Consider the following 15,725-nt stretch of genomic DNA (forward strand, 5'->3'; position numbering starts at 1 on the left):
TATGCTCTGTGAACGATGATGATGGTGCCTTTCCCCAGCCTCTGAACTCTGACAAGGTTTAAAGGTCTCTGCAGGCAGAAGGGCTGAGAGTTTGCCCTGAGCTGTGCAAATCTATGAGGCTCCCTCAAGCAGCTTCTCTAAGAGTAAAACTGAAGCAGCAGCTAAACCGTGCTGGAAAGTGACTGTCTCCTTGGAAAAAATGTTATTACAGATCATGCCACAGACACGTTGGGATATATGTTCGCAGTGAATCTTAGAATATTTGGTGGATACTAAGCAGCAATTAGAGTCTTCCTTTGGAATCAATTCATTTCCTACTGCCGTGGTAGCAGGGAGGATCTTATTGAAACTCTAGGATTTTTAATATTATTACACTAAAGACTCTCTCAGTATCAGCATCTCCGTGGGGGAGCATTAGCACACTGTAATGTGTAACAACTTCTCCAGTTCAGGAAATCTTGTTGTATTTGTAATAGGGCATGTGGGGCATATATTATGTATGGGACATATATTTCTCATTTCCACCAGGCATCATCTTTCCTTCCCTCTAAATTACACTCCAAATAAAAAAAAATAAAAAAAAGCATTGTATTCCTTATTGCTCAAAATACATATATTTTTTTTAAATCTTTGGACCCAGACGCCACTACCAGCCATCAGGGCTGTATGTGGTAGAAGCCAGAAAGCCTTGGTCGAGTGGTGAGGGAAGAGAGCTGTAGTTAAGAATACCCAGTTATCACCATGGCTCAGCAAGCACCAGTCTAAAATGGTTTAATGGAGAGAACCACCAGCCAGGACAGGTTTGGCCTCAACCCGGAGCTGTATCCAGGAGTAAATGGGACACCAGGATCCTGCCGTTGCAGAACACTTTGCTTCATGGACGGGCGTACAAAACCACTAATGTGCATGTTGCTCTCCAGGCAAGCCTCTCAAACACACACTAATCAAAGCTTATAGTGTTTCTCTTGGTAGTAAGTCTGACCACACCAGAATGAAGAGCAAGGAGCTGGAGCAACAGAAGGGCTGCTTGTACAACCACTCCTGCTCAGCTCAGCCTGCCTAAAGGGATGTAGATAGAGAGTCCAGCTAAAGTGGAAGAAGTAAAGAGTCATCCAGGTGGGAAATGAAGAGGCTGAACAGAGCTCCTCAAACAAGGAGCAAATCTGAACAAAAGGAATATGGGGGGGGGGGGGGGTAAAGGGGAGGAGAACAGGGAATTAGTGGTGTAAAGGCAAGGAATCAGCCTATAACCACAAAGATGGACACTCCATTAAATGCACTTTCAGAGGATACCTGATTTTGTCAGGGCAAAAGAGGACAACTGGGAGGAAATTTGGGTGACATGTGAGTGGGATCTTTCTCATCTTGTAAGTCAGAGGCCACGTTTCCAGCACAGAGGAAAATGTGGCTCTGAGCAGGCAGCATGTCACCGAAAATAGAGGAAACCAGCTCTACAAGGGACCTGGGAGACTGTCTTGCCTGCTCTCTGCCCCGAGGGAATGACTGAGTGATGTCAGATAAGTGCTTTTAGGAGGGCTTTCAAGGTGACCAGTGAGATAAAGGCTCTCCAAGCTATTTGACTGTCTTTGCTATTGCAAAGCTTTTCACCATATCTTTGCAGGATCTCTTGCTGTACTTCACACCCATTACTTCTTAGTCTGTCACAAACGATGGAAGGTTACTGCCCTCCCCTTTAATTTACCTACAAACTAACATGTTTTCCTCCCTCCTTTATTTCATTCCTTACCCCAGGATTTTTTCTTTTTCTTTAAATTAACAGCTCTTTCAGTCTTGCACCAAAGGCCACTGATGTCAACCCTTACACCAGTCTTGCTGCTCTCCAGATTATTGCTGGTGACCTTCCTTGAGTCAGGTGCTCAAAACCAAAGGCAGGGCAGCTGCAGGATTAGTTCATGTGATGATGGCAACAGGCCATGCTACCGTTCCAGGTTGTGATTTGCATCATCTGCTGAGTCAATAAGTGCATTCTCAATTTCATCACTGGAATACGATAACCTTGAGCAGCACCAGACCACCACAGACCCTCAGGTCAGGATGTCTTCTGTGCTGCAAGTGGACCCAGCCAGCTTGGCAAACCCTGACCTCTCTGCACCCACGTATATTTAGTTTGTTTTTCAGGCCACGGCAAGAGGAAGCATCAAATATTTTACTGAAGTCAAGGCAGCTCCCAAAACTGCTTATCCCCTAACCTCAGGGACTGTTATCTCAAGAATAAAACTAGCTTTGTTTGACACAATTCACCCTTCACCAGTCCACAGCAGCTGCTGCCTGTCTTCTACATGCGATTTGTTTCGGAAGGAACGAGGTGCTGTTGACTATATTAAAATTATCCAGCTCTTTTCCACCTTCCAGAGGCTCCCAGCTGGGGCGGGCCCGGGCGGGAGAAGCACCTGAGCAGTCCCCACCCAGGCGGAGGGCAGCGGGTGAGCCCTTGTCCCCACGAGGGTTGGACTGTTGTGGCAGGAGCCGCTCTCCGAGCCCTGTGCCCCGGCTTGGGCGGAACCGGAGGTGGGCAGAGCTCCGGGGCCGAGGGGTGGCAGTGGGGCCCCGGTGTCCTGCCGTGGGTGGGGCGGGCGCCAGTGCCGGCCGGCGGGGCCGGTTCCGCGGTGGGCCGGGACCTCGCCGCGGCGCTGGGAGGCAGCTGCGCGGCCGCACGGTGAGTGCCCCGGGGCCGGGCTGCGGGGGTCGCGGTGCAGGGCGGCGGGGGGGGCCGGTGCGGGGCGGGCTCTGGGCCCTGCGCGCCGCGGTCCGGTCGCGGGTGGGCGGGGGCCTGCGCGGCGGCGGCGGCGGGGGGAGCCCGGGCTGCGCCGTGCTGCGCTGCTGCGGCCCCGGGGCCCGGCACAACGCGCCCCGCCGGGTGAGGCTCCGCGCGGGGCCGGGCCGCGGCCTGCCCGCCGCTCCCCGCCCCGCTCCGCCCGGGCCCGCAGGCCGCTCCCCCGCCGCCGCCGCTCCTCCCGCCGGGCCGCCCCGCGCCGGCCCCGCCGGGCGATGAGGAGCTGCTTCTGCCTGCGACGGGGGAGCCGCGACCCGCCGCCCGCTACACGGGCAACAGTTAAGTGTCCCCGCACCCGCCGCGGACCCTTGGCGCGGCCCGGCCCGGTGCGGCCGCCCCGCTCTGGGGCCCGGGGTCGGGCCCGGTGGGTGCTCGGGACTCCGGCGGGGGCGGCGCGTCCGAGAGCGGGGCCCGGCCCGGCCCGGCCTGGCCGCCCCTCTTGGCCCTGCGGAGCCCGGCGGCGGGAGCGCTCGCACGGCCGGAGCTCCGGGTGAGGCGGGCGGACTGAGACCTCCACCCGCCCGGGGCGGCCTTAAGGCCCGGTGTGCGGGCCGGGATGCGCGGCTGCCCGCGGAGGAGGGGCCGTGGGGGGCTCCCCGGGCTCGGGCAGCGGCCTGCCGGTGCCGGCTTACCGAGTAGACCGAGGCTTCGCAGAGCTGTGGTCAGGTCCTGAGCTCCCTGGTGACCCCAGGCAAGACCAAAGGGCTCTGCTGGTGCTGGCGGCGATCAGCAGTGGGGCAAAGCCCTGGTGACCTTGACCTGCTCAGGAGTTACTGCAGATTGCATTAGTGACTGGTTGGCGACAATAACAAAACCCTGCCTTTTGTGTGGTCTTTAGCTTCAAGTGTTTACAGCGTGGGTTTACATGACTACCTGTTTTTCTCACCCACTTTCAGGTGTCTGTGTATCTGGAGGTGATAATGTGGGCTTTCTCTTTACAGCACTGGCCAGAGCAGCGAGACTGGGTTGCCCGTGTTTCATGTATTCACCTCTTGCATTACTGAGCCTCATGAGCTTCCACTGTGGCTTCTGAGAAGGTTCTCAAAGACCTACCAAGCTTCAGTGTTTTCTGTGCTTTCTCACAGCTTGCTCACGGTAATGCAAGCAGAGGCCTTCAGCTGAAACGACGCAGGCTGGGCCAGCAGGTGTTTAGCTGGTTGGGCTGAAACTTAGATTTCTCCATCTTGTGTCTTATTTTAACTGCATGAGAACATGAGAACATATACCTTAGTGGAGCTTGCGCGTCATGTGGCAGGTTGGCGGTGTCACCCCTGTAATTTTTAGCTGAGATAGCCCTACCCGCTACATTTTCTCATCATGCTGGGATGAAGGCTTAGTTTGAGCTTCTGGAGGTGTGAATTAAAACATGCAATGCTTCAGTCTTGGACTGCATGCTGCTCTGACAAAGTGAATCCCAGGCCCAAGGATTGGTGTAGGCCCCAGGGACTGCATAGTGCATACATGTGCCAAGATAGAAATAACTGAACGTTGCTTAAATTTTGCTGCCCTGGTGCAGGGTTGGTTGTGTGTGGAAACCTATTTTGGTTTGAAATAGGACGCTCTCCACAGATGTATGTCCATAGTTAGAAGTGCAGTGAAGCAATACAAGATCTCAGTTTTGCTCATTCCATGACTTAAGTTCCTGTTTCCATCCAGGTCGCTTAAACTGTAGAGATTTTGCAGCTGATACAGGGCAGCTGTCTCGAAGATGGGAGCTTGGGTGCGGGGGTGATTCCAGACATACCTTCATTTGGGGAGAAACGTGAAACTGAAATTCTGCCTGCTTGTGATGGAGGCCTCCAGGGCCCTGACCCTGTGTCCTGCCACGGTCTCCTGTTTTTCTGATTGAAACTATGTCCTATTCCATGAACAGAAATAGAAAATTGGCTGGGGCTGTGTCCTGTTCCCGGACGCAGTGGGAGGACCGGCCATGCAGAGGAGAATGGCAGAGTAGCTTCTAAGCAACGTGTGTCGTGCCAGCAGTACCTACTGCCTTTACAAAATGATGGAGTGATAGCCCAAGCACGTGAGCGGGGGTTTTAGCAACGTGTCTGCTTTGGTTTGATGGGGTTATTTCCCGCAGGGTGCAGGAACTCGGTGAGGTAGTTGGTAATTTTTTTCCAGTTTTGGCTTAGCTCATACTTTTCTGCCTGTAGGAAGAGCAAGTCAGTGTCAAAGTGCAGGGCTTGTAGTAGAAGGAAGAAACAATAAGACCATTCTCTCCAAGTCCCTTGCTATTTAACTTCAGAACTTGACCCGTTTTGCTGGCAGCGTGATGCTTCTGTAGCAAATACATCATCAGGCCTGATTTGATCATGTACCCACCAGCTCTTGAACTTGCCTAACTTGTTGAAAAGAAACGCCAAGGGGGAAAAATGTTCTACAAACTCAATAATACATTCATTTCTGAAAATGTATTCCGTTTTATAGATAGTCCCAGCCAAAGCCCAGCAGTGTGTGTGGTCAATCACCTCAGTGGAATACTTGAAACGGACAGTGAAGCCAGCAGGAAAGTATGCCTAGGATAAACGCATAAAAGCAGAGATGAGCTAGCAAGAAAATGGGTGAGAGCGAGTGAGAAGGACGCAAACAGTCTTGGGAGTGCTGTGAGAAGGGGAGGTGTGCGTGCCTGCGAGCATGGGCTGCAAGACAGCACCCTCTGGGGTGATGAGCTTCCCTCAGCTTTGCCATCTCCACAGGGTGCAAGGCTCGGGGTGCTGAGGCAGTTACGAGGAGCTGTGCTGCCAGTTGGCACAGGGCTTTGTGCTGCCAGGGCAGCACACGTGTGTTACACGTCTTGTAGGGAGCAGACACGCTGGGCCTGTTGGAAGTAGGTACTTCACAGCAAGAGGACCCAGAGCAGAGCACTGGTGAGCGTTGTGTGGTGATGGGTCAAACCAAGACCTTGGCTGGACTGCACACGTGTGGCTTCCTCACTAAATGTCAATGCCTGCTGCATGCACTTCCTCTGCTCTTCCCTGACCATACCTGGTGGCTTGCTCTGAAGGCTGTCAGCCTCTGGAGTTGGGGACAGCAGGATAGGGCAGAGCATGGCTTGCTTCAGTTTGTGTAAAAGGCCATCACCCTCTGGGCCTCAAATGCACTGGTGCAAAGGCTTCTGGTCGGCGGCTCTGCTTGCAGCCTGCCTGCTGCACGGGCACCCCAGCACTGGTATCTGCTACCCCATCCATGTGCTATGGCCTGCAGAGCTATCTCTGCTGGGTTGAAGCAGAGGGCCTTGCTGCACTTCTGAAGGAGCAGGATGGGGTCTGTGCCTCATGCCTGCAGAGGCTGGGGCTGGTCTGGGTCTGGCCACACCTGGGTTGGTGCCACACAGAGCAAGTGGTGCCCCAGACTCTGAGCAAGAAGAGGCAAAGACAATAAAACAAGGCCTTGGCTGAGGCAAAGGCCCTGAAGGTCTCTCCTGCAGCCAGGCATCAAGATCCCCAGGAAACCTGTGTCTCCTGCTTTGCAGCATGGCTGGTTCAAGGGGACAGGAGGCATCTGGGATAAAGCCAGCAGTGTGGTGGCTGCGTGTCAAGCCATATGTTGTCTGCATCTTGTCCTGCAGCCATCCCATTCCACTCTGCCATGCATTGCTCAGGACTGGTGCTGGCGGGATGCACAGTGACTTTCTCTGGTGGAGCCACATCCTTTCCCTGCTGGCTTTGTCTGAGTGGCGCCACAGGCCTCTTCCTGCATCAGGGCTTGCATCCGGTTTCCCTTTGCTGGATGTGGCCCTGCAGTTGGGAATGACCTCCAGGGAGCATGCTCCCAACTGGTGGGAAAAATGTTCTAATTGTTTTGGGCTGCTCCCAGAATAACCCCGCAGTGAGCAGAGTGGCACAGCGCCTTTCAGCAGAGGTCGGCTGAGCACAGGATGGGAGACAGGCCATCTCCTGGTCAGCTGGTTTGAGTTCTCGGCCACCATGATGTTAGTTGGGCATATAGGTCAAACTTGTGTTGTTTAAAGAGAGCTTCATTAAAATAACAAGCTGTCTAATAGGAGTATTTATAGAATCCTGCTCCTTAATTTAATCTTTTCTCTCACTGTTTGCTTTTTGGTTTTACGTTCAAAGGCATGATAGAAAAGAAACCAAACTTTGCAGGCGCCCTGGGGGAGAAGTGCAATGTAACTAATTGTCTGTATGATTGCCCAGACAGAGACTCCCCTCTGACCTGTGCAGAGTTCACAAAAACATTTACCCGAGTGTGCAAACCAATTGCTGCTGCTCCATATCTGTTCCAGATGCATCCTCCGTGCCACCCGCACAGCAGGAAGCTGCTGCAGAGCCTGTGGTGGTCAGACATGGGCCTAGCTGCCTTTGAGTGCTGTTGCCCCCAGCCCTTCTGCTGCAGAGCAGGGTGCTCTGTGCTGCCCAGAGGCCTGGAGGTTTGTTTTGTGTGCAGTTGCTCTCTGCCTGCCCATCCTCTCTGGCTGTGGGCACAGCCAAGGTCTGAGCACCAGGCAGAGAAGGGTGCCATGTTCGCTGGGCACAGCAGTGCTGGTCGTGGGGAGTTCAGCACCCGGGGTGCTGCTCCAGGCCCTGCACCAGTGCTGCATCGTGTCTTGCCCCATGGCTTCTGCCTCCCTCCCTCTCGAAGCAGAAAGCCCCATTCTCCGTGTTTGGTCGTTGCCGCTGCCGCTGCCATAGAGGGGCTTTGTGTGAGCCGGCACAAAGTGAAGATTGATGCCATTTCCCCTCCCCTTCCCGCACGAAGCGGGACCACAGGCTGCTCCCACAAAGGTCCCCCCTTCCTCCCACCGAGGCTGGGGTACTTTTGGGCTGTGGGTAGAGGCAACCACACTGCTCCCGCAGTGGTGCCAGGGATCCCCAGGGCCCCATCCTCAGCCTTTCCCAGGCCAACCCTGCTGCTGCTCAGGATCCTGCCGGGGCAGCGTTCAGCAGCATAACCCCCATCCTTGCCATCACTGCTGTGGAAAAGGAGGGAGTGATGGATGCTCCGTACATGCCTGGGCTCTCCCAGGGCCTGAGAGAGGGGGCAGAGCCCCCCTGCTTCCCCCTTTGAGGTGAGGTGTCAGTGCCATCCCAGCTGCCCCTGCTCCCCTCACCTCTGCAGAGCAAGCCAGCACTTGGTCAGGGTGGGTTTGGTGGAGGCTGGAGGAGCAGATCTGCTTCCCTCCAGCCGTGCTGGAACCTGCCTTGCGGTGTTTTCAGTGTGCTGGGGAATATCGTCACTTACCTGGATTTCAGTTCAAAATGGCTTAAGAGAAGCTCCTATCAGCATTCATTATCTCCCAGCTCCTCCCAGTGTGTAATAACAAGTCATCACATTATTGAGAGTGACTTGGAAAAGATTCAGAAAACGTGTGTCTGTATGAAGAACAGATTGTAAGTTCTTTGTTAAGTTCACATTATGTTTGCTTGGTGCTTCATGTTTTAGGCAGTGGGTTCTGGATTATTTGCAAGGCATCTGGATGAGCCGGTGGAGCAGCACAGGCAGAGCTCTCCCCTGAGTTTGATTCATCAGCAATAGTGTTTTTGCCATTACCAGTTCCTAGCTTCTGTTGTTTTGGACTCTTCAGGTACTCTGGCTGTTCGTGTGACATTATTATTATTTACCTAGGGCCCAGACTTGCTCTTTCTTATTGCCTGCAGCACGATGTTTGTTCTGACTGGGCATTGTGAAGTGTAAACCCAGGTCCCACTGGCACCAGCACTCACCTCTGCCTTTTCTAGAAGCAGTAAGTAACCAGCTGTCTACATGGCCTCGAAATGCTGGGGTTTAATTGCTCTGAGGAGGGAATTGAATTAGGTAGCTCTGGTTCACGGCTTGTCTGGCTGCGCAGCAGTGACGCTTGTTTACACAAAGCACTGCCCTTTTATCTCGGGGTGCGTGGGGGGCGGTTTCCTGGGGCATTCCTGCCTGAAAGCTGGAGAAGACTTGCCCTGACTGGCTGCTTCTGCAGGAGACCACGTGCTGAGGCAATGGCACCTTTCCCCATCCTCCTCAACAAGTTGTTTCAGCAGCTCTCTTGTCCTCTCCTCCTGCTTCCTGCAACAGCATCTCTCCAAAATCGGTTGGTCTTACCTGCTTCTATCCCCCGTTGCGTACCTCCTTCCTGTGAAGTACTTGGTGATGTCTCCCTTCTCCTGGAAGATGCTCAAGCCTCTTCAAGGCCTCTTTCTGCTTTGCATCAGACCACCCCGTGCTGCTTCATCTGTGTTCCCTGGCGTTGAGGCTCTCTGCAGCAAGTGCGGTTTTGCATACAGCGCCAGATACATCTGTGCTGCTACATGAGGTTCAGGAGGGTGCGTGGGACTGAAGACTCATGGGGGAACCCCCAGTGTGTCTAACACGTGTAGCGGATGGGGACCCTCCCAGTGAAGCCATTAGGAGCAGATTTCTTGCTGCTTGAAATAGCAGAGCTGCTTCAGCCGGCCTGATTCAGAGATGAAATTTGCCCTCTGTTTGGAAGGGAAGGGAGTGAGCTTGGGTTTTCCCATCATTGCTAGATGGAGACCAGCCCATGCTAAGCATCCTGGAAGCAACAAAATTAATCTCAGAAGAGGCTGCAGGCCCAAATTCCAAACCTATTGGGCATTGCACAAATGTACCCTCTTATCAAAAGCAAATGAAAGTGCAGAAGGTGTGTCTGGCCTAATCCCTTGTTTAACTTGGCAGTCTGTGGTGTGTCAGCACAGGCACTGTGGCATGCATGCAGGCTCTCGGTGCTCTCTGTCTTCTGCTGGGGTGTGCTGCTGAGCAGCCCTTTAATTCTGCTCTTTTCTTTCAGGATCAGTCCATAATGCCTGAAGTGCGAGACCTCTCCGATGCCTTGCCCGACTTGCCGATGGATCCCATCACGGGTGTTGGTGTGGTTGCATCCCGAAACCGAGCACCGACAGATTATGATGTAGTAAGTAGAGCTGTTTCAGCTGCCGTTGCTAATGCTTTGGTTCTACACTAATGAGGCTTTACTTTGCTGGGAACAGCATCTCTTCTAGAGAGGGCTTGCCTTCAGATGTGTGCTTTAAGAAGTAATTTGAGGTCCAGCTGCCCACCTCTCAGCCCACAGCACATAGTGCTTTCCCTCAGTGGAGGTTTGTGGGTACAATCGTGCTACTTCATCTGTGCCACTCCAGAAGAGCATAATTACCTGGAGGACGGGTTTTCAGAAACAGCTGGCCACTGTGGCATGCAAATTTAATAATACTAGTAACATTCATCCTGAAGGAGTCTTAAGTATTGCACAAATTATATCTCTGGATAAATGGATCCCGCATCAGCTGTTTAATCCCACATATCAGCACTGCGCAATGATGATGAGAAGCTCCAGAATGGGAAGCAGAGAGTTTCGCAGCCAGCTGAAATTGCAGGGATAATTTTGATGGACAGAATGCAAAACTCTAAACTAAGTTTTGGCAGGACATTGGGCAGCAGGAAAAGGCAGCTGGATACAGCAGAGATGAGTACGTGAATGGATAAAGGGAAGTCACTGTTAAACAGCTGCTTGTTCCATGGATTAGTTGCTGTGTAACAAACAGCATGATTTTTCTCCCTATAGATTAGTGTCCCAAACAGTGAAATACCATAAAACACTGACCTTGCAGAGCTCTGTATGGAAAGGTTTGGCCTGCAGTCCATCTGCTCACTGTTCTATGTATCCTGCTCTGACTGTGCTATATCCGCCTTGGGTTTCCAGAGTCTTACAGCTTGCTGGTTGGGAGTGGAAACCAGTTGACTTGAGGCTTTGCTCAAGCTTTTCAGCTCTGGATCATTGCATATCCTGTTCAGTGTGAGAAAGAAGAAAATGGATCAGGCTGAAATAAGGGCACAAGGGAGGGAATTGTGAAAAGGCTGCTTAAAGACCTGGAAGGTTTTTGCATTTACTGCATTTTTCTGAGTGCTCATTACCTGTGTGAGCCAGGCTGTGTAATTAGCTGCTTACCCTGATAAAGGAGCGTGGGACAATGTGAGAGTTGTGATAACAGAATTGCGTTCTGCCTAAATGACTGGGCAGAGAGCGCGCTCACCCCAGATAGCCTGTCTGTGGTTTAATAGGGCGCTCCAGCGCTAACGCAGTTTAAACTAAGCAAGATAAAAGAGTCTTCCTGTGGCTTAATCCAATTACAGTGGTGTAGTAATAATGCTTGTGAATGTGGGTCGCTCTCTCCTAGGGGGTAAAGAGAAGAGGCTGCCTTTCTTCTGGTTCTTCTGCCTTCCTCTCTGTTTACAAGGAGCTCTCCTCTGACCTTGGGGCCAGCAGTCCCTGCTGCAGGCTGTGGGGAAGTGCCTGCTGTCTGCAGCTGTCTTACCCTAAGCACAGCTTCCACACACTGCTTCAGCTGCGTATGGCACATCAGCAGTCCAGCTCCATGCCTGGGTGCTGGGAGCTGTGTCAGTGTGTCCTTTCCACCGTAGCTGCTCAGGGTGCCACCCTGATGCAACAAGGTGGCCTGGTGCCCAGACCCACAGGATGGTGGCATGCAGAGCTGCTTTTCTTGCCTGGATGTGTGGGAAGGCAGCTCCTCTGCGTGAGGCTGTGCTCTGGACCACTGTGTGGTATGCAGGGTTGTCACTTCCCTGTGACTTCCGTGGAACTCGGTCTGCTCTACCTGAAGGCATGAAGCCAAGTATGCAGAAGTGCCCTTCTCATTGCAGTAGGGAAGGCCATGTTCTGAAACGTGGGCAACGTGCAGGCTTGGCCGGTCTTGGGCAGTGTTTCCTCTGCTGTTTCCCTGGTGAGACACCAACAGTTGATTGTTACTTCAGGGTGTAAAGTCTTGATGGGCAGCTGTGGCAGCTCTATCCTGGGAGTGTACTCCTGAAAGCCCTGTTTATCTTGGGATGTTGTAGTCCTCATAGGGATCTAATCGTTTTGGCTTTTCCTACAGAATCCTGCAGCATTCAGTTCCACAGGTGGATTGCATGGGAAAGTGTTTCCTCTTACTAGCAGTGAATTTGACATCATGTAGTTTCACTAATAGTTTTGAGTTTTGTGATGGTCAAGTAACCAGTTCTCTCTGAAACAGCGATGTTATTTATAGGCTTTGCCCAGTTGCCTCTTCATTCATGTCCTTTCTCCAACAACCAACCATAGCATATTCTTTTCCTTCCTTTTGCCCTTGCTCCTCTTTAAAACAAACCAAGCAAAGGCATGGGTGCTTTCGGCCCAGGCGTAAGTTAAATTCCCTGGGGATGTCCCTGTCTGTTTCCCAGGTTCACATGGAGCCTGGGGTTGGGCATCCTGCCCAGCTGGAGGTGGCAGTGTAGCAAAGCCCAGGGGACCAGACCCAGGGGAAACTTGGCGAATGGGTCCGAGATCTTTTTCCCTCAGTAGTTTAATTACTCAGAAATCTCCATGGCCTTTGTGTCTGTTTAGAAAACAGCTTGTCATGACTAGCCAGGTCTTTTAACAGCTGAAGCACCAAAGACTTGATTTTGCCAAAATGTACAGAATGTCTGAACTTGGATTCCTGAAAATCTGCCCAAACTGGCAAGACTGAGCATATGGGTGGGGAGGAAAGGGAGGAGAGGTGGGAGGCAGGGAGCCTGGGGTAGGAGAGAGGTGTGGTTCCAGTGCAGCCACATTCAGCTGCGGGCTGAATGTCAGCTCCGTATGGGCTTTGCTCTGGGGCGAGAGCCGAGAATGCTGCTCATCCAGGGCTGTGTTGGAGTGGGGATGGTTCTGCAGCATTGGTGTTTGTAGCACATGCTTGAGGAGTGTTTTCCTCAGCTCCATAAGGAGAAAGACCATTCCTTGTGCCTGCATCACAGTGCTAGGTGCCATGTCCTCCGTCCTGCACGTTCCTCACCTCTTAGCCAAGCAGAGGACTTGGTGAGCTGGGTCTGCACAGGATAGACAGGTCTGCCTTGGTCTCTTGAGGCAGGCTCCCTCCTGTGTTGCCCCACCGAGGGCACTCTGCCATGGCAAAGCAGCACTGCTCAGGCACAGCACTGCTTCAGGAGGTGGTGGGGATCCTCCTTGCCTGCAGGAGCCCAGCAGATGATGTAACAAGTTTCCTGTTTATATTGCGCTGTTTTCTTTCCCCATGAGTTTTCTGACAAGTTAATGCATGCTTATGTTCTCCAGGCTTGGAAGAAGACTTCAGCAGGATGATACGCAGCAGGGCGCTTGGGGTTAATGTTGCCTGTGACTTGTATTTCGGCAGAAGCAGAAATGGTTTCTAAACAGGGCTGGAGTCCAAGTGAAGGGTCCCTGTATGCCAGCGGTTTTTCCAACCAGTCTGTTGTCTGCATATGTTTTTACCAGGACAGGCTTAACCATAGGGGAGGGAGATGCGCATGGATTTTATATGTTCCTAAACTAGCACTTTAGGGAAGAGTTGAATTCAGAGAATAACACAGCAGAAAAAAATCCCACCAAAATCCTATTTTAAAATTTTACTATTTAAAAATGATGCCTGTTTCTTTGAGGAAGCTTGACTGCAAAAGCTGTGTGTGTCGTGCAAGGGCTTGAGCTGAGCAGGGGCTTGTGAAACAGCAGTTGCCCAAATGCGAAGAGCAGCCAATGCACTGTGCTCCCTTTGATCAGACAATAAACATGCTTTTCTCTCCTGCACTTTGGATAATTGGAGGGTCTTGTCAGCACACATCTCTTGCTTCCTGTGCCCTGCACAGAGTCGCTCCTCAGCAAAACATGGGTGCAAACACTGACAACAAATGTCAGCTCTTTGTTATCTGGCTGCTATGGGGCCAAGGTCTTACTCAATAAGATTATACTTGGAAGAGCTGCAGTGGAGCAGTTTGCCCCCATCTGAGAGGCATTAGGCAGAAGTTCAGCTGTGCTTCTGGAGTCTTCTGTTGGGAGCCATCAGTCAGGCATTAGTCTGGTGGGGTGATGTTATTTCTGCTGCCCTTCTGTGTGCTGCTTTGTCTCCTCCCTTATTTGAAAACAAACCTTCTGGGGCAGGGGCTCTTACCAGTTTGCACAGCGCAAGGTGAGTGCCCAGCCACTAATAGAGCAGAGCCTTTTCCCTGGGCATGGTGGTGCCTCGAGCTCACTGCTTGAATCAGCTCAAAGGTGAGATCTTATGCCTTTCTCTTCCTGCACATGCCTGTGTGTTGTGGTTTCAGGACACCATGTGATTTGAGTATCAGACAGATGGACAGTCTGTTTCTTTGGCCCTCCATGTGTGTGTGCCACTGATTCAACTGGGCACAGAGTTGCATTGGAAAGGGATGTTTTCAGGGTGCATCCTCACACACGGCACTGCTGCTGAAGTCCGCGAGTGACCATGGCTTTCCCCAGCTGCTGGAAGCAGCTTTTTTGCTTGGGAGCCAGAATTCCTCTGCCTCTTCTGGGAATATAATACTGAGATTGGGCAGTTTCCATGCTTTGTCTACATGGACCCTCCTCCCAGCTTGCCTCAGTGTGCCCTTGCCTGTAGGGTGCTAATGAGAGCCTCGATATGCTGACTTTTCCAAACTATTGTTTGGAGACTGTAACCAAAGTTGCTGTTTCCTCATTAGAATAGCCTTTGTCAGAGCATCTTTAATCAACGGACTCCCAAGAGACAGTGTTTTTAGAACTTCTTTTTATACCTCCTCTTGGAAGTTCTTTGCACTGCACCTTGTGAAGAAACTAATGAGATGCTGTGAGAGTTCGGGCTACCGTTAATTAGAAGAGGTCTGAGGAAGAAGTACTGCACATATATTAACTTTATCTTGGCTCACATGTCTCCTCTCCCCCTCTGTCTCTTCTTTCCAGGTTGCACAAACAGCAGATGGCTTGGATGCTGACCTCTGGAAAGATGGCTTATTTAAATCCAAGGTCACACGGTACCTGTGCTTCACGAGATCGTTTTCAAAAGAAAATGTAAGTCCGTTTGCTGAGTGTCTGTATGATTTGCATCTGTGCCTGGCATGCTCTTACCCATAAGATAATTCATTTTATGGAGCCAATTATAATTCAAGCAGGCACTTCGCTGAGTTTGGGTGAGTCAGGAGGCAAACTGCAACGGCAGGATATTCGCATTTTGTCTGTTCTTCATGGAAAATCTGCAATAAAAGCTGCAGAAAAGGGAACACTTGCATTTCAGCAACCTCTTCACGCTAGTGTTTCCTGCTTTAGCACTGGGTGCTGTGTGCTCATGATGCTGGTGGATTTCTAACTCTAATTACTTAGAGAAGCAAATGCTGCAGGCAATGTTAATGAAGGAAAGATTAGTTTCTGAATCCAGGGGCATCATAGATATTTTCTTGCAGGATTAGCTTTCCTTTCTTTGTTGTTTTTGGTGCTGATTTGCCCATGTTGTACACACCGTGTTCTTGTGATCTTCTAGTAGAGCTATTAAGCATCAGTTGATGTCTGATTAGTGGCAGTTGTCTGCCCGCATCTCCTGCGGAGAAGAGGTGACCATGTGCAGTGAGATCCTGATACCTTCTGCTATGTTTTTGGTTGAGGCTAGTGTGAAAACTTCCCCTTTTCTGGAGGAACTATTTAATTCCACAATGAATGCACTCCATCTAGTGGGTAATCCTGCTTTTTGTCGTGTTTTGGATATTCACAGTGACTCAGTTGTCAGGCTATGGAGATACCATTTTGTACCTGTGCTTTCAGTGACAACGGGAACAGAAAAGTGACTGCGACCTCAGAGGTTGATCATGGGTCCTGACAGGAAGGCTGGGGGCTGTCAATTTCCAGCATTTGACCTTTATTCCATCCGCTTCCCTGCCTGCCTCTACATTAAAATAAGCTCCAGAGCTATGGGAAACATCGCTTCCTGGGGTAGATGGACAATAATTGTGCTTTTCATCCTGGACTACCTGCACTAGCAGGAATAATAGCCCCAGAATAGGCAGGAAGAGCATTAAATGGAAAGATTTGTGGTGATTTGAGTATTAAGTTTATCTGTGGCTTCCTTAAATGTGAGGTTGTCAGGAATCATTACAGGATAGTAGCAACTGCTGGCTACCAGAGAGTGTAAATACCCTCACTCAG

The 15,725-nt window shown here is 51.5% G+C and overlaps 1 protein-coding gene across 8 annotated transcripts in view; it reads left to right on the plus strand.

Moving 5' to 3' along the window:
- The first annotated feature begins 2,287 nt into the window (after window positions 1-2,287).
- Window positions 2,288-15,725, plus strand: part of MVB12B (multivesicular body subunit 12B) — a 62,799-nt gene continuing 49,361 nt past the window's right edge. For 2 of the 8 annotated variants that reach the window (XR_003994456.1, XM_030506901.1), the window contains exons 1-3: window positions 2,720-3,072; window positions 9,555-9,677; window positions 14,493-14,600. Coding sequence is in view for 6 of the 8 variants with exons in the window: in XM_030506901.1 (XP_030362761.1) it covers window positions 3,010-3,072; window positions 9,555-9,677; window positions 14,493-14,600 (294 nt within the window). In the remaining 2 variants the exon portion in view is untranslated. Of the gene's footprint in view, window positions 2,678-2,719; window positions 3,073-8,383; window positions 8,502-9,554; window positions 9,678-14,492; window positions 14,601-15,725 lie in introns of those variants that run through there. The other 6 variants (XM_030506905.1, XR_003994457.1, XM_030506903.1 and 3 more) reach the window with 6 other exon arrangements.

Source organism: Strigops habroptila, chromosome 15 (assembly GCF_004027225.2).
Source record: "Strigops habroptila isolate Jane chromosome 15, bStrHab1.2.pri, whole genome shotgun sequence".
Taxonomy (NCBI): domain Eukaryota; kingdom Metazoa; phylum Chordata; class Aves; order Psittaciformes; family Psittacidae; genus Strigops; species Strigops habroptila.